General features: G+C 41.7%; 2 protein-coding genes and 2 non-coding genes across 5 annotated transcripts; 3 read left to right on the top strand and 1 right to left on the bottom strand.

The window, feature by feature from the left end:
- Positions 1-3531: 3531 nt before the first annotated feature.
- On the top strand, positions 3532-10524 carry ncl (nucleolin). 2 transcript variants are annotated; one of them, XM_026345962.1, is made up of 16 exons: positions 3533-3692; positions 4714-4815; positions 4922-5021; positions 5272-5394; positions 5815-6075; positions 6289-6435; positions 6573-6656; positions 6835-6958; positions 7070-7206; positions 7344-7470; positions 7766-7902; positions 8256-8385; positions 8667-8809; positions 9003-9129; positions 9360-9634; positions 9789-10524. In XM_026345962.1, exons 1-16 carry the CDS (start codon positions 3675-3677, stop codon positions 9848-9850), a joined length of 2097 nt encoding a protein of 698 aa, XP_026201747.1. In that variant the 5' UTR covers positions 3533-3674; the 3' UTR covers positions 9851-10524. The 2 variants fall into 2 exon arrangements, with proteins under 2 accessions (XP_026201748.1, XP_026201747.1); XM_026345963.1 differs by lacking the exon at positions 5815-6075 and having other exon boundaries at positions 3532-3692.
- LOC113152979 lies at positions 5572-5709 on the top strand. The gene has a single exon (XR_003297949.1). It is a non-coding gene; the product is annotated as a small nucleolar RNA SNORA57 (small nucleolar RNA).
- Positions 8454-8587, top strand: LOC113152989. The gene has a single exon (XR_003297959.1). It is a non-coding gene; the product is annotated as a small nucleolar RNA SNORA75 (small nucleolar RNA).
- A 2436-nt stretch (positions 10525-12960) lies between the features above and the next one.
- b3gnt7 (UDP-GlcNAc:betaGal beta-1,3-N-acetylglucosaminyltransferase 7) lies at positions 12961-16644 on the bottom strand. Its single transcript, XM_026343015.1, has 2 exons — positions 16421-16644; positions 12961-15518 (listed from the first exon to the last, which is right to left on the bottom strand). Coding segments are annotated over exons 1-2 (1257 nt in total). The 5' UTR covers positions 16423-16644; the 3' UTR covers positions 12961-14263.
- Positions 16645-20410: the final 3766 nt, after the last annotated feature.

Here is a 20410-nt window from a genome sequence, read left to right as displayed (position 1 = left end):
TTGTTGCCGTAACTCTTGGGAATTGGCTCTAAGTCAAGTCTTTACTTTCACAGCATTATGTTTTATGGCAATGATAATAATAATACCACTTTTTATTCATATGGCCCTTCCAGTGAGTTTACAAAGTGAAAAGCATAAAAGAAACCAGTAAAGTGTGTGAAAAGGACGTGAATGTGCGAGCTATTCAAAGGAATGAACGAGGCACCTGAGAATATAAGATGGAAACATATAAAGGCAACTATATAAAAGAGTGTATATGAGGAAAATGCGCTAATGAATTAGCTGTGCGTAACTTAGACAAGTCGTTCCACCGTCTCATGGTGCAGGGTGTTGTGTGGGCTCTTTGAACGAATCAGAACTTGGCAATGAATGTGTTTTATGCAGTTGATAGACGGCCCCTCAGGACAAATATAACTTACTCTTGTCACCTGTAGAGCTAAAAATTTCAAGGAGAAAACACAAACCTGAACTGAATGAATTAATGTTGATTGCAAGCACTGATATACTCTCACGCTAGAGGGCAGCGTAGAGCTGAGAGGAAAAAGAGAAAACACCTGTCTCCTATAATTTAGCAGCCTATAAAAAAGTATCACATTTGTAAAGGTTAAGTGACTCAACCAATGACCAACGCAACTTTTTAAGACTGGCATGTTGTTTTCTTGTTAAGATGTCACAGACATACACAAAACCTGTTTTACTGAGGCTCAAGTGCAAAGGCAAGCAAACATACCCACTCAGATGAACTCATTTGATGTGGTGCTAAGTGAAACAAACACAAATAATGCTGTACGTCTTATTGGATTGGGTAGTTAAGTAAAGGTGACCCTGCTAGGTCCAAATAACAGCAACACTGGCCACCATAAAAAGAGAAAATAAAGCAAACAAGTGGTGAATCATGTTAAAACCTGTCAAACATGGATAAATGCTTCTTACAAACGGAAGCCCACTAAGAGAGAAGCACACAGTCTTAACAGGATAGTTGAAGGTAGTTATAGTGCTTTTTATTAAATGTTTGCAGGAAAGGTGAGCACAAAAGAAAAAGAACAGTGTGTGTGTGTGTGTGTGTGTGTGTAAAAATTTGGCAGTTCCTCTAATTGGCTGCTTAACAGAAGAAAGGATTAGTTTCTACCTATAGCTCACACACATTCTCCTCATAACGTTTCCATATTTATTCCACAGTCAGACGTGAACACCAGAGTAGAACTGGATGCCTATATAGAACCCTAACCCTGACAACAAAACTTCTTTGCTGAGGTTTTTATGACTCATCTTGCAATAATCGAGCATTTTAATGAATTGTAATATTACAAATCATTTTTTAAACAGTTTATTAACAGGGACAGAGAAAAGTCAGCATGGTCCATTTCAAAGTCACATATACAGGCAGTAATGAAGCACTGTCAAGGTTAACAAGGCACCTCAACTTAAAAAAGGTTTAGGATCAGTTTGCAAAGTTGTGTTGAGTTAAATCAGCTTTAACATTTGAAGTTGCAGTGTAGCTGACACGTTGTGAGTCACGCTATCCCAACTCTTCCATTAGCAGGTACCTATTTATTTTAAGACAACAACATCATACCTGTTGGAAAAACCAAAACTGCTAAAATAATAAATTACTGTTGATAGTTTTTATTCCTCAAAAGGTTAACTGTCCTCACCTTTATTCTAGTTATATGGTATGCATGAGAACACGAGTAACAGTTACACTCAAAGATGAAAAACACTTTACTTGCAGATGATGCCGGTTTGTTCATTCTAGCCAGCAAACGATTGTAGATCCGTAAAGTTGGCTCAGCTTGATTCTAATTATCTATTATATCTTACAGGACTGAAGAACACAGTAAAACATGCTGTGTCAGCTAGTTCATTTAGAAATAGTTGGCTCAGTTTGAACCTATTAGATCATTCAGTGTATGTCTTTTGAGAACATGTTGTCTCAACTATTTTACTCATCAAAGGTTAGGCTAACAATGCAATATTCATTTATTCAACTTTAATCCCGTTGGTGCTTTTACAGTGAGCAAAAGAAAAGACAATGACAAGAAAATGAAGGACTAAAGTGTTGTGGAGATTCTGCAAAAGAACACATATGTTCTCATATCCAGTAGCGTGTTAGTGTTGAGAGGCATCTTTGACAGACGGATGAACAGACAGCAATTAAATTTGACATTGAACATAGATGGCTCCAATCCATGTAAGAATCCCAACACACTACATTAAAATCACAGCTCAGAAAGTGACAGTGTTTTATGGTATTATTTAAACATGTGCTTCTCATTTTATTACAGGTAGAATTTTCTGTTAAAGAGATGTTCATATGTAAAATTTCAATGATCGAAAGAGAACGTTCTTTGGATCTATTGACACTAAACAAACATTACCATATTCTATGCAGTTTAATTAAAATAAAATGTATATAGGCTACCTATTCTGTTTGAGAAGCACTCCCATCACATTAGTTCACAACTTCATTGGGGATATTGTTCACCCACTGCTCTGGGAAATAACAGAGGGATGTAAAATGCAATGCTGCCTCTGTGTGGTGTTGACGGTTAATTACTGCTGATCATGTTCCCTGGCAATCAACTTCCTCACACATTTACACTCACTGAAAAACGAAGAGTCCTTAAAATGTTAACCAAAACACAACAACCTGGTAAAATTGACTTGTTGAAGATTGTGTGAGACATTTAAACTGCTGCTAAATAGTAAAGCTTGTTTTGTCAGCTGTTTTAATGGTGGTGGTGGTGGTCTGGCCAACATTTGTTTTCTTGATGTAGTTTCTCTTTATCTGTGATCAAAGAAGATATTTAGCTGATGTAAACATATAGATAGGGAGCAACAAAAGTACAAATAACTATTATGAACAAAGACATTGTTAATGGCATTTTTATATAGAATATTAGTCAATTTCCTCCAGGTACATTCAAAAGCTGTATGGGCTTTAAGAGGAACCATTTAATACAGTCGAGTAACCAAACTATATTATATACCACAATTTAATGATATTATTCTGCAAAGTAAGTGGCAATTTTATTTCATTTTTTAGAGTGAAGTAAAAAACAAAAACAATAATCCAGTCCTGTTCAGGCTACTGCTGGTAGCGCATGGTGGGGATCAGCCTACACGTGGATGGTGGTTGATGGCAACTGTGCCAAACCACGTGGTTCACATGAACAGCTGCTGTGATATAAAGTAGGAGTAAAACAACGTGTGGAGCCACTGTATGCACACATGTAAATGTAATATCTATCGAATTATTTCATTTCTCCAAACATTTAGCAACTGAATTTAAACGATCCCAGTGTTGAAATGACTTTATAGATAAATCCAGCGTGTTATCTATAATTCTATTCATACAATTGTATGTACACGATCAATTAGGCCTATTTATTCACCCTATTTGTTAATAATGGTTTGTTCGTGATTAGTAATGTCTTCCATGTCTATGTAGGCGAGGCGCGGGCACGATGCAAAGCGTATCAACTTGTGATTGGTGGACAGAGTCATGTGGGCGGGTCGCCGGGAGCGCGCAGAGCAGGAGAGTAAGGAGCGCGTCGTGGACTCGTCTGTCTTTCCACGGTGTCGTCTGAGCCACGTGCATGTGCAGGCGATTTCTTTACTTTTCTCCAAACATCCAGTTCCTTGTGTTTCAGTGAAACACGCACAACAGCACCATGGTGAAATTAGCGAAGGTAAGACTCGGTTTATGGTTCAAGTGGGCGCGTTTTTGGGTCAAAACGAGGCTGCGTTTTTAACGCGTGCGGCCTTTAAGCGATGGCGTGTGTGCGTAAAAGAGGGGAAACAGACGCCACAGTAAAAAAAAAAAAAATGTAATCATGCGACGTAGCTGCTGCTTTCTGCCCGTGACTGTGCGCCGTTTTTGGGGGGGGAGTGTGCTCGGAGGGAGCGGTGTGTGGCGAAGCCGCATTCGCACCGTGCGGGTCGAGATCAGCCATGTTTGTGGCGTCCTGCTGGCTCCTGGCCTGCTAACTGCTAACTGCTAACGGAGCTCTCAAGATGGCATTCGTGCGCGCTCTCGACTCACGCATACAGAAGAAATTACATCTCAAACACGCTGTGAAACTAATCCGAGGGTTATTTGGAGGCGAACTTCACGCGTGTTAGCTTAACAAACGTGTAACATGTTGGTAAATGTTTAAACGCGGTATGTTAGTTGAGACAGGTAGAAGAAGAGTGGAGTTATTTTAATTAAACAAATGTAGGTCAGCGTTTGCTCGGCCGAATTTGACACTTCTGTTTCGTCAGTATCGCGTTCGCCATGTGTTGAATCAACAGGTTTTCAGGTGCGAACGAAGCACGAATCCAAACTGTAAAGTTAGCCAACGTGCTAACATGCTAACTGTCCGACCTCCTGGGCTCCACGTGGGTTGTGCGCATGCTTTACGCTTCACACGAGGTGAAAACCAAAACCGGGAAATCACCGAGATCAAAGTTCAGACAGAAAACTCCTTAAAGTCGACTCGTTTCTGTGAGGAAACCATCGCTCGATTTATTGATGTGCTTTATTTAATGGAGGACTTATTGTGTTTTTATCTGCCACATGGTGCCAACTTCCCATGTCCGCAAACATGCTGAAGCAGCATGTGTGGAGGAGCCTAACTCCTGATTATTCTGCAACTAAACTTTTTCATTGACTAGTGTGAGCTTAGTTACATAATGTATTTATTATATGCATTGTATTCCTCTTTACAGGCAGCGACTAAGCAAGCAGCTCAGAAAAAAAAGGCCCCACCACCTCCTAAAGAAGTGGAGGAGGAATCTAGTGAAGAGGACAGCAGTGATGAGGAAGAACAGGTACAGTACATTTGACTGTAACTTTATTTTTGCAAATACTAAAAATATATGCATGTCCAAATCACCTATAACAAAGTATTTATGTATCTTTTTTTTTTATTTGTAGGCTCCACCTAAAGTGGTGAAGAAAGCCACACCAGCTAAAGCCACCCTTGTTAAAAATGGCGCTGCAAAAAAAGCAGAAAGTGAAGATGACGACGACTCTGGTAAGCAATCAAATTTAACACACTTAAATCTAACTCATTCAGTTGTTTGAATAGTTCGTGTATATACCACACTCACCTCTTATGGACATTGAATTTTATTTTAACAAGGCAACTACGCCAGTGAGCTCCTTTCATGTGTCTTGACATGATTAACATAAATGTTATCGAATGTGTGCTTTAACGATAGTATTGGTTATTTTAAATTGATTATAAAAGCATGTTATTAAGTCTGGACTTTGTCCACCTACAGAGGAGTCATCTGAAGAGGAGGCACCCCCACCAAAGAAGACCCCAGCAAAAGCTACACCGGCTAAAGCCGCCAAGACGGCCGCTGCAAAGGCTGAAGAGTCAGATGACGATGAGGACGATGATGGTAAGATTAGCAGTAATGCACTTGTGGTTGCAGTGATTTTATGGGTTTACTTCATTTGTGCACCTTTACTCTGAATATAGCAGAGTGCTACAGCAAGTCATAGTGGGCAGTGGAAGTACTTTAAATGTTTCCAGCTTAGCTCAGATTTCTTTATTATCTTAAGTGATAGTTACACACCCTCCATTTCTTGGCATGCATGTGGTTGTTAAGTACTCATGTGTGTAATGTACGGAGGAAAAGTGAATGCAGCGCTATGTCTTCGGTACCGGTGTGTGTTATCGTCTGCCGGTTCTATCCTCAATCGCTGTGACATTTTTACCTTCAATGGCTATAGATAGCATTTAAAAAGGTGTTGTGTCTGCAGTTTTTACGTTGCACGTTTTGTTTTAAGTTCCCGAATCTTGTATGTATCAACTCTAGACGATGAGTCAGAAGAAGAGACCCCACCACCCAAGAAAGCAGCCAAGCCTGCTGCAAAACCTGCCGCTAAGCCAGCCGCCAAGGCCCCGGCAAAGGCCAAACCCGCAAAGGAGTCCTCTGAAGATGATGATGACGAGTCAGAGGAAGAGGCCCCACCTCCGAAGAAGGCTACTCCAGCTAAACCAGCTGCCAAACAACCTGCAAAGGCAAAGCCTGCTAAAGAAGAGTCATCTGATGATGATGAAGACGACGATGAAGATGGTTAATCCTTTTATTAATGTGCATCTCTTATGCATTTGACTGTTTGCTTAGAAACTGTGGTTCTAGCTGTGTGATGATCAACAAGGGACTTAATACTGATCATGTATGATGTCACCTTATATTCTATCTGATGCAGGTTGAAGCAGTTTGTCGGGTTTGAATTTGGTCATGATGAACATTTGTTAATCTTGCTTGTTTGTGTTGTCTTTTCAGACTCTGAAGAGGAAATGGACACAACTCCTGCTCCAGCAGCCACCAAGGCCAAGAAAGCTGGCATGGTTAAGGCCAAGGAAGAGTCAGAGGAGGACGACGAAGATGATGACGATGAAGATGATGATGACGACGAAGAGGAAGAAGATGGTAAGTTTTGGCAGTCTGTGCTGTAAATATGCCATTGTCTTCCCTGCTCTGTAAACTGGCTCTTGAAAACCGATTTTGGTCTGTCAACGTATAAGAAAACAAATGTTAAATACATGTGTCTCGTGTTGTCTCAACAGACGCCCCAGTGACCCCTGGAAAGAGGAAGGCTGATAGCAAAAAGGACACACCTCCTGCCAAAAAGGCGAAGTCAGAAGGTGAAGGTAAGAATTAAATCGGTATCCCATTAATCAGACTTCACCATGATTACTCTAATGATGAATAAACAAGGGACTTAATACTGATGTGTGATGTTGCCTTTATTTTCTGAATCTGTATTAATATAGTTAGTAGGATTTTGCACAAAACAAACGAGTGTAAATCTACTCTCCCTTTTCCCAGGGTTCTGTCTGTTTGTTGGAAACCTGAACTCCAACAAAGACTTTGATGAAATCAAATCATCCCTGAGGAAGTTCTTCTCAAAGAACAGCCTTGAAGTTGCTGATGTTCGGTTAGGAGGATCCAAGTAAGTAATCAGTAGCTTGTTTGTAGTTTGATTAACCAGTCATAGTCTTAGTTTTTGTTTTGAAATCTACCTGTTTTCTCTATCATTGTCTAATTGTTGTTACTTCAACAGAAAATTTGGCTATGTGGACTTTGAATCTGAGGAAGACATGCAGAAGGCACTGGAACTCAACGGCAAAAAGTTCATGGGTCAGGAGTTGAAGTTGGACAAAGCCCGAAGCAAAGAGAACTCACAGGAGGGCAAGAAAGGTGCAATATTTAATATAGATGTTCACTGTGCACATGTGAAACCAACATATTTCCAGGATGTCGTGTTTGGCAGTTTAGTCAGATTTTAAAAAATGCTGGTTACCATACCTATGCTGACACTCTATTCTGCCCCACAGAGAGAGATGCCCGCACTCTGTTTGTAAAAAACCTTCCCTTTTCTGCAACGGTTGATGACCTCAAGGAAGTCTTTGAAGATGCAGTTGATGTCAGGTTACCTCCAGGCCAGAACGGTTCAAACAGAGGGTAAGAACATGCCAGCAATTAACCGTTGTGTTTAAATGCCACTGCTAAAGGTAAAATATACATGGAAACAGGAAAGTAGGTCTTCCAAGCTTACCTTGGATGAGAATCCCAGGCATTGTCTGGAGACTGTAGTGTTATAGTAAATGAAATAAGTTGTTTGGTTTGTAGAATGAAAGTGTGTCCAGTTTTGTTTCCTAGTATTTAAACCTGCTGTCAATACATGGCTGAAGGGTATTTTAAATGACCATTTCTGGTCTGGTTCAAGACAAGTAATCTTAATTCTCTCCTTTAACAGCATTGCCTATATAGAGTTCAAAACTGAGGCCGAAGCTGAGAAGATGCTGGAAGAGGCTCAGGGAGCTGACGTACAGGGGAGGTCCATCATCGTTGACTACGTTGGAGAGAAGAGCCAGAAAGGGGCCAAGGTGGCAGGTAAGGATTTGACCTTTTCATAATGCTGCTTTGGTATTTTAGACAGATGTAGTTTGTGGTGTCGGGTGGTAATCGAGTTATTAGCGTAGCCTTTGCATTCACATTGCTTCTTCAGTCAAACCTAAATCTATAAAATGTGGACTATTTGGTAAACAGGGTTGTATTAAAAACTCTGGACTTCTGAATGAATCATTTAAACCTAGATTTAAGTGTGAGCAGGTGTAGCATGGAACAAATGATGCTCTATAATTTTTTTTTGTGTGTAGATGCTCAAGATAGCTGAATATTGATCTCGTTGAGGGTCACTCAACACTCACTAATTATTGCCGTGCTCCTTCCCTCTCCTCTTATAGCATCAGGAGCAGCCAGCAAAACCCTGGTCGTGAATAATCTTGCTTTTAGTGCCACAGAGGACGCCTTGCAATCCACATTTGAGAAGGCTGTCTCTATAAGGATTCCACAGAAGGATGGCAGAGCCAAGGGGTAAGTACCTGTGTATGGTAGATGTATTTGAAAGATGAGACTTCTTGCCCAGAAAACTGAGGCATTAACTCTTCTCATGAGCTCCTCTTAATCTTACCCATGATTCTGCATGGATTCGCACGAGAAGTAGAGTCAGTGCACAGTAAGAACGGGCTCATCCTAGTCACGTGTGGGTGCTGCACATGTCTGCTGTGCAACAAGTAGAAACATCGTATAGTGGAACAACTTGACAGAATAAAGGCTGTGTGTCTGTTTTCCTAATGATGTACTTCTTTCTTTAGTTTTGCTTTTGTGGAGTTTGAGAGCACTGATGATGCTAAAGAGGCTTTGGAAAATCTCAACAACACAGAAATTGACGGCCGGTCGATCCGACTGGAGTTCAGCCAAAACAGTGGTGGCAGGGACGGCGGCAGAGGAAACTCGGGTAGGTCCTAAAACTCTACCGACTGGAAACTGAACATTGTGCAAGTTAGCTTGTCCAGATTTGATGAAAATTTGATCTCCTGAAACTCTGTGAAGATTCAAAGATAGTCAAGTCCTGATCTGGTCTATGAATGAGGTATTAGCTTGATCAAGCATTTTTAAGCTCTGGTTTAATGATTTCTTTTTGCTACCAGGTCCAACAAAAACCCTTTTCGTCAAGGGACTCTCTGAGGATACGACAGATCAGACTCTTAGGGAGGCATTTGATGGTTCCGTAGCAGCCAGGATAGTCACAGATCGTGACACAGGGTCATCTAAAGGGTAAGTCTGGAGGATTTCAAATACTCTTCACTCTTCTCGTGAGCACCGCGCTGTCCGACAGTGACAGCTTATGGATTCGCATGAGAAGTAGAGAAAACTCGCAGTTAAACAGGCAGCTCACTTTGTGGGAGTTGCCCATGTCTGATGTGAAACACAAGCAACTTTAAAGTGATGTTACTGTGAAATGCAGTCAGACTCAGGTCTAACTGAGCTACATTTTTGCTCTGCAGCTTTGGCTTTGTGGACTTTGACAATGAGGATGATTGCAAGGCAGCCAAGGAGGCAATGGAAGATGGTGAAATCGACGGCAGCAGGGTGACCTTGGACTATGCCAAGCCCAAGGGTGACGGAGGATTCCGTGGCGGCCGTGGTGGTGGATTTGGAGGACGTGGGGGTGGCAGAGGCGGTCGAGGTGGTTTCGGCGGTTTCGGTGGCCGTGGCGGCAGGGGTGGAGGAGGAAGAGGAGGACCCCGTGGAGGTGGACGCGGACGTGGCGGCTTTGGGGGTAAGCAATGTGTTCTAGGTTTTTGATTTAATAGATGAAGCCTCTTTGACAGCCACCTTTGTCTTTGACAGTTAGAACTGAATATTCAGGGTATGGTCCTTGACCCTGGAGCACCTGTCTGGTAAACTAAGTTGCTTTCTGTTTTTCGTTTTAGGCGGAAGAGGTGGTGGATTTGGAGCCAAACCCCAGGGGAAGAAGATCAAGTTTGATGACTAAATCTTAGTCTATTTTACTTTTTGAATGGACTCTGGTTTCATCAGTTTTCAGAGCTTTTGGACATTCCAGAAAGCATCATTGATATGTATTTAACTGTTAATGGGCATTTTAGCCCTTTATTTCACTCAACCTTGCCCTTTTGGCCTCTTGTGTGCCAGAGTGGTACTTTTGACCCTCTCAGCTCATGTGCTATGTGCGAGTATTGAATGTCCTGAATGCAAACTTGCACCTCCTACCCTCAATAGCTTACTTGGTTTTCCGAAGGAATTAAATGGAATGGGTCTGGCAAACAAGTTTGCTGTGAAAAATATGCGAGTGTCAGATACATTGTGTAAATTTAAACTTTTTATTTCATTTTACCTTTTGTAAAAAAAAAAAAATATACACTTGTATCCATGTTTTGTTTTTTGTCCTTTAGTTTGCTTTAGGTGCCAAGTTTTACTGTAATGTGCAAAGCATATTTTGGTAGATTTGAGAGAGTTGAGTGTTAAGAATATGTTCCTGTTTGTTTGGTGGGGCTCTGTGTCTTAAGTCACAGAATGAATGACTCTTATCTATGTAACATATTTGTAGTGCATTGTCTATATATTTTTTTTTTTCTCCCCCCCATCTGAGAATCTGAAGATTTTCACGTGACTAAATAAAACCTTGTTAGGTGGTGATTTTTAACTGTCTGTTCTGATTGGCCTCATTAATCTGAAGCTACATAGATGAAGAAATGCACATGCTGGTGAGAGAAAAAACAATAACTCCATGTTTCTACGGCTTCATCGAATAGACGATAGTGTGAACTATGAGGTTTGTGCACTAGGTGGCAGTCTCCATCTGTAATTGCACATAGGTGCCTGGCAAGTGTTCTCTAAATGTCGGCCTGTCCTCTTTGAGCGTCTGGTGGCTCATTCTTGTCAGTCAGCCTTGAAGAAGAAAAATCTCCCTCAGGTTAAGGGAACAGGGTTTGGAGGTGTGACCATCAAATGGTTTGTGGAAATTGTTTTGATTTAAATCGTACTAGGGTTCTTCATTCACTCACTGTAAAGTCTGTTGCCAACTTAAGTGCATTACAATGTGATGTTCAATTTGAACCTTGCATCAGAATGTTTTTTTGTGTAATATAAGCAGTGTTGTACTGATCTATAATCGTAAACTATTGAATTTGTTAGTAGAATGTAAAAAAAACAGTCAATGAAACTAAAATATGGTCCCGACATGCCTGGATGTGCTCCCAATAACATAAGTCTCTAGGTGGTGTCTTGGGGGATTCTCCCCCGGTTAGGATCAGGGAAATAGTTTATGGTGCTGGAGTAGTTAATTAAATTTAGATTCAGGTGTGTGGGCCAATCTGTACCATCGGTGCTCTCGTCATTCAGGCGCTGCCTACACACTTTGGCCTCATGAGGGTTGGCATTGATCTGACTTATACTGTAATATTAAAATCTTTTGTGAGCAGTGTTTTTTTTTTTATTTCATTTTATTTGAGGAAGTCACATGCAAATTACCCCAAATTTCCATGTGTTTTCACTCCTGGATAATGGCCAGCATAAAGATTGGGTTGTTTTTTTTTTTTGCCTTCAGTAAAGAAATAATTTCCTAAAAGCTAAAAGTAGATATTGCTTTCAAACAAGCAACTACTCTTCTTACCTGTTAAAAGTTAGATCAATTGTAAAATTTCATGTAAAGTTGTGACTGGAGCCAACAGGCTGTAGGTTAAGGAATGCTCATTTTAATTTTAGCCTAAGCAACAACGTTTTCCAGCTTCAGTCATGTCACTCGTGGTGCTGCGGAGACCCTTTGAAGAAAATAGAAGGTTAGTGTGAAGGCTTTCAGCCCCTCTGCAGACGACCCATTGATCATGCTGACATCAGAAGCTCCCTCCAATTAGTCTCTGCAAACATGCAGCTCTTGCTCTGTGGGCAGGTTGCAAAGCTGGATGTATACAGTCAAATATCACTGCAATTTCACTATAGTAAAATCTAGCATGTGTTTGAAAAGTAAACTCTACAAACCCAGAAAACCAGTTTTGTTGTTCATAAAATGAGCGCTCAGTCACCGAGTGGTCATAGATCTGTGTAGATAGAAAATAAAAAGTGCTTCCAATGCCAAAGTTCATAATGTATAATGCTGACCATGTTTACGGCCTATAGTCTAATGATGTGTCAGCATGTTAATATTTGATAATGATCATTAAATTAAAGTAACATCTGGTTTCTTTTACATTCTTGTGTAGCTTAAGTAGGAGAAGCATTCACTTCCACCAGAAACATACTTGTCACCCCACAATTCACACCATCGTGTCGCCAGCATCTACCCCCCACATGTTACACTTTGTTGAGCCGTCTCCGCGGTGCTAGAGAAAATGTAGCTCATTTTAATGGCAGGACTGACGCAGCAAACCTTTTCACATTGTGTCAAACAAAGAACGCGATAAACCTTCTTAAGCTATGTCTTTGTAGCGGGGAGTGCGACCTTTATGAAAGATAATATAGAGAAGATCCAGTTTCTCTATAGATTTCTCGTCTTTGTCCTGAAAGAGATTGTGAGGAACAATAAAAAGGTGTTTGCTTTGAGGTGCTGTGCCCTCTCTCTTTTTTTTGGGGGGGGTCAACTATACTGCCTACAAGTATCTTTCCTCCCAACTCACAGCATCAGCCCGAGCAGCTGTGGTGAAAACTCACACAGTGTTCGACAGGAACACTTCAACAGCGCTAAATGTGACACCAAACTGAAAGATATTTTCAAGTAGTATAAGATGATTGCATTTTTTTTTTTTTTTGAGACTTATCTGCTTTGACTATGTTATTGGAAATGGAGTGTGAACACTATAAAGCCGTCTTCATGCATGACATGCTTGTAGAGGAAATGGAAAGTACATTGAATACAATGAAACACTTCTATTGGTCTGAAAAGCATTTTTTGCATTTGCGGCTTTAGGAGGATGCATTTCCTTTACTGTTCAGTTGTGTAATAGATAGCCATGTGTCAACAGCGGAGACTTGCTTAGTCACCTATGCATTAACCTATCAGATGTCTGATGCTGATAAGACTAAACACACAAAAAAAACTGTTGATCTAGAACTGATTTTCAAAGGCAGTTGTTTTGTTAAGAAGTTTATTTACAAGACATTTTATGTACATTTTGATTTTACATGTATTCACCTCGACGTGACCATCACCCACTACTCTCGGGTTATAATGAGCTTTATAATGATTGAACAATCCAGTAATATATTCAGCTGTTGCTTTAAATTAAATATTAGCACATTGATTTGCCCCTCCCCTCCATTTCATTTGGGGATGATTAAATCAAACATGAAATATGTTCGTACCAGCAATAGACTTAGTTCACAGTGTCATTGTAAACCCTCTACCATATTCATGGCAAATATATCAGCACATTCAAATCCACGGACAGCAAACATGTAACGTGTCTAGACACTGTAATGTCTCAGTAGTAGCAGAAGTCCAGATCAAGTCAGTCATATTCAGAAAGATGAGTGCAAGGACCTCTATGATACAAACAGTGATTAAAGTCTTACCCATTAATTGTAGTATTGCTACACTTACAGTAGAAAACATGACCAATGGTGAAATTAAATGAATCGCTGACTGAATCACTGAGGTAGAGACAAGTTTTTGCTTCTCTTACTTCAAGCCATTTAAGTGACTCCAGGACGCCATATTGATCAAAGTGAAGGCTGTACATAACACACAGTACAACCACATAACAACTACAGACTGTGCAGCGTGTGCAAATGGCTTTTAAACCCAATCCCCTAGAGAACCCACTAATGCTAATTACACTTCAAACCAATCTGAAAGCACAAAATGCTTGTGCACATAAATATACTCTAATATACTATCCTTGTTTTGATTGGCTCTCGTCCTCACAATACGTTTATCAACATTATATCAACATTTATGAATTTGCTATCATTGACGGCTCTCGCGTTCAATAAAAAACGTCCACATTGAAGCAAAAGGAAGAGAAAAAATAGAGCTAACCAAAATAGAGGGGAAGGAAAAGAGGAAGGAAGAAAGTTTCACATGAAAATGTTTGCATCAGAGCACACAACTCAGCAAATATTATGCAGTACAATCAAGCAAGTAACTCTCCTTAGTGTGCCTCCGAGAGCCGTGGTTCAACTTTGGTTATAGTCTCTGAATTGGCTTGCGGAGAGTGTCGGCCCCTCACAATGCCAGTATAAATACATAATTTATAAGTCAACCTTTAAAAACATCTGTATAAATTATTTGACTTTTTCAGGAAGCTCCTCCAAAAAGTGCAGTGCTGCACACAAAGCGTATTCGATTATTGTCCATGGGCTCCCTCCACATACAGGAGAGTCTCCTAGGAGGAACAGTCACTCTCGTGCTCAGCCTCTTGGCGCTCCCCTGTTCCCCGGTGCTCTCTTCCAACTATAGGATCTTCACTTTCTGAGCGCAGACCAGATCTTCGTTGACCAGATTCCACATGTGCATGAGGTCCAGTGGGAGCAGTTTGTGCACCACAATCATGCTCCTGAAGAAACAAGGTTCTCGGTTCATCCGACTTTTCCTGTCTCTCACCAGGCCGAACGTCTTAAAGGCGTTGTGTTTAATAGGAGTGACCTGAAGCACTTCGAGACACATGCCCAGGAAAACGTCATCGATGGGGTAGAGCTCCAGGGTGTCCGAGACCCAGTGAAGCCTCCTCGCCAGGGTCCCGTCCATCAGAAAACCTCCTCCACCTGCATATGGAGGGTAGACGTTTTTATTATATAGCGCCTCAGGGATGTAGTATTTGTTTTCTTTATTCCGGATGGGCCTGGCATTAAAAATCACATCGCCGACAAACAGGTTCTTTTCCTGGCTGCTGCTTTCCAGGTACTCAAAGATGTTCTTCACGTTGACAAAGACGTCATCGTCCCCCTTGAAGACGTAGCGCACAGTGGGACAGTAGATGTGGAACCACTTGAGGAAGTGGGTCTCTTTAAGCGTGAGGTTAAAGAAGCTATCCAAGAAGTCCCACTGGAGGATGTCCCCATAGATGTAGTCCTCGTACTCCACAAGCTTCTGGTGATTAGCTCTCTCTGCCTCATTGGACGGTTTACCTAGGAGGAAGAGAGTTTTTATCCTCTTTCCGTCCAGCACCCGCTCTTTGCCCCAGGTTTTTCGAATGACTTCCCTGCGGTCATGCTGGGTGGCAACTGATTTAATTACCATGAGCAAATATACTTCCCCTGCGCAGGTCTCTGGGTGGTTGAAGGTCATGGGGAAGTAACGGCAGTGGCGATAAAGCATAAACTGCTTGAAATTGTCCTCCAGGTTCATGAACCAGCTTTGGCTGGAGAGGTTGAGGTTTGCAGTACAGTTGGAGCTTGTTACATCCCAGGTTCTGGGGCTGCTGTCCTCAGTGATCCTGGGCTTGTGTCCGATGGCTGCAGCCTTAGGCAGTGGCTTGGATTTGCTAACCTTCCAGAACTTTTTTACATTCGCCAATTCATTATTTTTCTCTTCCAGTGCAGTTTCAGACTCCACTCCCTCGAAACCATCCATGCGGGCCTGCCTACTGAGTTCAGACGGGGTCCCGAGATTGATACTCCCTCTCTGGACCACAGTCAGCGCCACCACCGCCAACAAAAACATGACACTCATCCCCTTGTACACCTTCCAGCGATCTCTACTGTTAATCCTGCATAAAGACAAAGATCACCAGTCAGATAAGGCTAAATGCAGCATCTCATAAGTAGTACTTACATTTATATCATGATGGAATACTTTCACAGAACACATGTAAAGACAAAATGGACAAAGTGAATGAATAACCCCTCAGAGCTTAAACATTGCGTTTGCATTACCCATGTTTGCTTCTTGATATACAGTCAGAAAGCAAACAGGCTATTGCCATATCAGGTTTCCATGTTTGCATTTACTACAGCCTTATATTTGCTGGTTTATTTATAGCTTACACAGGTAACAGTAAACGAGCTCCAGTTTTTGCATTCAGAAACACAGAAAAACACAAACAGCGTCGAACGCATACAGTAAATGTAAATATTTCCTCTTCTGTCATTCTTATAATGCTCATACATCATGCGAAACCAATGACAGGCAGGCGGACGTCGTTTCTTTAGTTTTGTTTGTTTGTTTTTTAGCTGAAGTAAGAAACCAGTGTCACATCTGGAAGAACATGTGGAATGCTCTGGAGTAATCCCTGCACTTAAAATTCTCACGTTACCATCATGCCGGGGCTCGTTGTGGGGCCCCTGAGACTCTCCAGTGTGGGCCCCTCTCTCCCTTTGAGGAAGAGTTCTCAACATTACGCACAGTCAACTGTTTGCATCAAGCATCAAACTGTCTGAATGACACCGACGACATCACCTGGTGTTTGAAATAATAAAAAAAAAAGGCTTCTTACAAAGTGATTTCAACATTTGTATGAAACCTCCAGGTGCATTGATCCTGCGCAGCATCGTGTGCAGTAAAACACCTTCACTGTCTTTACCACAGAGAGTCATCTTAACAAAAGAGGATGTAAACTCTCCGCAGCATGAACTCATGAACTAATGATGGTGATGTTAAGAGGAGACTTACATTTCGGTCGCGCTTTGGACGCACTGAGGCGGCGCAGATTATCCAAACAAGACCAGAAGAGGGGATTGAATTGATTCTTATTTCTCTCCGGCTGTCGTGGAAAAAGCAAAAATAATCCTTCCCATCGAAACAATCTTCTTCTTGAGACTAAACACTTGTGTGACGGACGAGCAGAGACCCTGTGATTCGCTGCGCCTGGTGATGCACATGTGCGCCGCGGGATCCGCGCTGCTGGGGACTGATCACACACCCTGGGCCGAGATGGGCTTTTTAAAGCCCGCAGCCAGGCCTACGTGGACGCACACGCTCCTCCCTCAGGCGCAGGTCTCATAGATGCTGACAGAACTCCACAAAAACTCTCCAAAGAGTAGATTAAAATGGATCAAATGTGACACGTTGGCACCAAGCATCAGTCAACAAAGTGTGCAGAATAAATAGAGAATTATTATTATTATTATTATTATTATTATTGTTATTATTATTATTATTATTACACTGTATTGATTACACTATAGTTCATTTGCTAATAATAATAATATAATAATGTTTTATGTTTATAAGACTCAAAACTAAACCTAAACTTGTCCTCTGCTGACATATTTATGTTCCCATTGGAGAAACAGTTTGACAGACATCTTTTAATAGTGACCATCCACAAGCTGCCTCAATAACTAACTGTTAAAACCGTTTACTGGTCCATTCAATGGGCATTCCGGTACGTTGATGACGTCTGCAAGAGATCCTGGTGTTAATGTGCTGTCACAGAGCAAACTACAAGCGCTCTTATCAGCTCACTGTTTCACAACCCCTGTGTGACTAATCATCTGATGTGTGCGAAGCCCTATGGAAGCGACTCTGATATCACATTTATAGGTTGGCTGCTGTAGATTAGCGCTATTCATTGCATTGTTTCACTCATAAATCGTGCCTACTGTAAGGGAAGGAGCCAATGGGAGTCAAAGTTTAAGTTATTTTTTCCTTTAAGTGACACAATCACTGAGTAATCAGTAAGACAGGAACATCAGTGTCACCCGCAGATGGGTTTTGGCCATATCTAAGTCAAGGACTGGTGATGGCTGAAAAGCTGATTGCACGTCTGACACCACCACAACCACTGTGCCACTTCTGCTTCTTTGTGGTCTCAAGAAAAATGAACAAAATGTCTCCCTGTGCTTGAAAACAGGCATTTTTCAGAACGCAGCTGCGATCCAAAATCTCTGCTTCCTCTCCTCTCTCCATTTCCTGGATCCAAACAGTCATCCTTCTCTGCACCATGTGCATCCTGTTGCCTGCTGGTGATGTTTTTTCCGTTAAATTTTTTTTTTTTTCTTTCCCCTTTTGTGGACTCGTGCTTTGCAAATGCTGTGGAGGAATGAGTGAGGCGGTGATGGACATTGCAGTCCGCCATGTTTCCCTTGGCTGGAAAAGGCCAACATTTGTCATAGATGTTCAACAGAGGCAGCGGCGAGCATGAAAAACGGAGCCTCTGTGAGCACAGTGACTCATTGTAACACGTGAATTTGCTTCAGGATGTGACCTTTGTTACCAAAGTTGATGTTGAACTTGGAAATCAAAAGTTTCCACAAGTTCAATATACATCAGGCTTCAAAAAAAAAAAAAACTGTTACTACACTGACAATAAAACTGCGCTGATCAACATTACAATGGATCACATGACTACTTTTATGTACAGTGTGGTACTTATAAACTCACAGAGTAAACTTCACCATGTCCATGGTGCAGATACTCAAATATGATAGGGATGAATAACCTTCCTTGAACAGTTTCCACCTATTACATGTCATGTAAACTAAAACAACGTTATACTAAACTTTGATGTTTGTCTTTTGCTTCATTCTTAATGCTGAACCTTTCATAGCAGCGTGTTTCAATATTGAATGTGTGAGTTGATTCTGAAAACAGATATTACAGGATATTACTATACAGAGTTAATAATTACTAATGTAAATGGAATTGTTTCTGTATCTTGTGAAACCTCCAGGTTTTTATGACTTTAGGGCTGAGAGGCTTTTGCCGTATGCAGTGAAATAGTAGCAGAGTTGTGAAATCTCTTTCCTCAAGAGGTGAAACGGGACCCACCTTTGTCAAACCTGGCCTTTCCGTCATCACTCCGTCAGTGCTAATTACTACGTACTTCAACAGCTCTCTCACCTTGTGATGTTGTTTGAGCGAGAATGAGGAAGCCAGTGAGAGCTGGGGGCTGGCAGGCCGTAAGAAGAGGGTTAAGAAGTGACTGCTGCAAATTTGGGCTCAGATAATTTCTGTTCTGATCGGTTATTGGGGTCAACAAAGCTGAGGGAACCTGAGGACTGGAAGGAGCAAGTCTTAGACAATCCCTATGGTTGAGTGAGGGGCCCTGGCTGCTGGCTTCTCAATCCACATGAAGAATTTACTGCCGGGGGAGAATAAGCAGCTTTTACGTCACTCTTCCCACCTCATGTCCATTCAGCCATATTCTGCCCTGAAAAGGCAGATAGGACAAAGGAAACATGATCACACTGTGTCGTGAATGTCCCCGTCATCTGTGGTTAAAGGTAAACACCTGCCTCCCATTTAACCACCCAGTGACAACTATAGGTTCAATACACAACACGCAGTTGGAAATACTGCTTCCTACGCAAAATCCATCCTTTTCTGGAGTTTTCTCTACCATTGGCGTTCATCGTGATCATAATGCACGCTGGAGGGTTCCTGACAGCTGGTGAGAACTGCAGTGGGGATGGGTGCTTTATTTGGAGTGGCCGCAAGGGAACATTTAATCATCACTGTATAACACAGAGTCAGCTCGACTTCGATTTCAATCTGTCCATTTAGGAAGGGCAAGCGATTGTGAATCTGTTTCACCTGCTTTGCTGCCAATGAAAGTGACAACAAAAACCTCCAGCAGGCCAGTGGTGTACATGTTTCTGACCAAGCTGTCAGAAACAGACTCCATGAGGGTCCAAGGTCCTGCATTCAGCAGCATTGGCAGGTCTGCCACCGGTGACCTGCTCTTTTTACAGGTGAGAACAGGTTCACACTGAGGCGCGACAGAATCTGATGCCGTGGTGAACGTTGTGCTGCCTATAACATCATCAGGCATGACTGGTTTGGTGATGGGTGAGTGATGATCTGGGGAGGCATATGCTTGGAGCTCTGCACAGACCTCCACTTCATAGCCAACAGGGCCCTCAGTGTTTGATTTACCGGGATGAAATCTGAAATTGTCCGACCCTACGCTGGTACAGTGGGCTCTGGGTTTATTCTGGTGCAGGACAATGCCCGGCCTCATGTGGCCACAGTGTGCTCAAGGCTGTATCGAACACAACCTTTAAGCACAGAAGACCTACATTGGTTCAAAATAATAAAAGGTTTAAACTGTTCCAGTTTAAACAACTGAGGAGACTCTATCAGATCAAGCGAAGGCTTCGGCCTTGTTTTGTGACTGGAAAAAGCAAAACAGTGTCCAAAATCAACTGCACAGTTCCAGAAATGCTAGTGTCATCCACTGATAAGTGGCCCTCAGTGCAAGCAGCTAGCCCAGAGGAAGAAGGACTAACGTGGTTTTCTCTTAAACTGATGCAGCTGTCATCTGTGACAGAGATTAATCTTTTATCCCCTTCCTGTTGAAGAACAAACAGCCTCAGACTCGCATTTACCCACAAAACATGCTAACACACAGTTCGGATTTGCTCTAGTGTACACACAGAACAGTGTAGTTGTGTAGAACAAGTGCAGTTGCATTCACACGTAAGGTTAATGTGTAATTTGTCAGGACATTTTTGAGAAGGCATAAAAAAATAAAAATAAAAAAAATTAAATGAGATTGAATGATTGACCTCTTTCACCGAAATTTGGCAAGAATCATTTGGTCAATATGTAACAATGTCTTTTTCCCCATTCCATTAGTGTGAAGGGGAAAAGGCACATTACAAAGCCATCAAACAAGGTCTGAAACGAAAGACGAACTGCTTCAAGTGTTTACAACAA

Source organism: Anabas testudineus, chromosome 4 (assembly GCF_900324465.2).
Source record: "Anabas testudineus chromosome 4, fAnaTes1.2, whole genome shotgun sequence".
Lineage (NCBI taxonomy): Eukaryota > Metazoa > Chordata > Actinopteri > Anabantiformes > Anabantidae > Anabas > Anabas testudineus.
This window is presented reverse-complemented; position numbering and strand designations above follow the sequence as displayed.

What these genes read in the sequence shown, in the direction of transcription:
- ncl (XM_026345962.1), top strand. An exon ending in GGCGAAGTCAGAAGGTGAAG is followed by an intron (nt 6,657 to 6,834) that starts GTAAGAATTAAA and finishes CCCTTTTCCCAG; the next exon opens with GGTTCTGTCTGTTTGTTGGA. An exon ending in AAGGATGGCAGAGCCAAGGG is followed by an intron (nt 8,386 to 8,666) that starts GTAAGTACCTGT and finishes TTCTTTCTTTAG; the next exon opens with TTTTGCTTTTGTGGAGTTTG.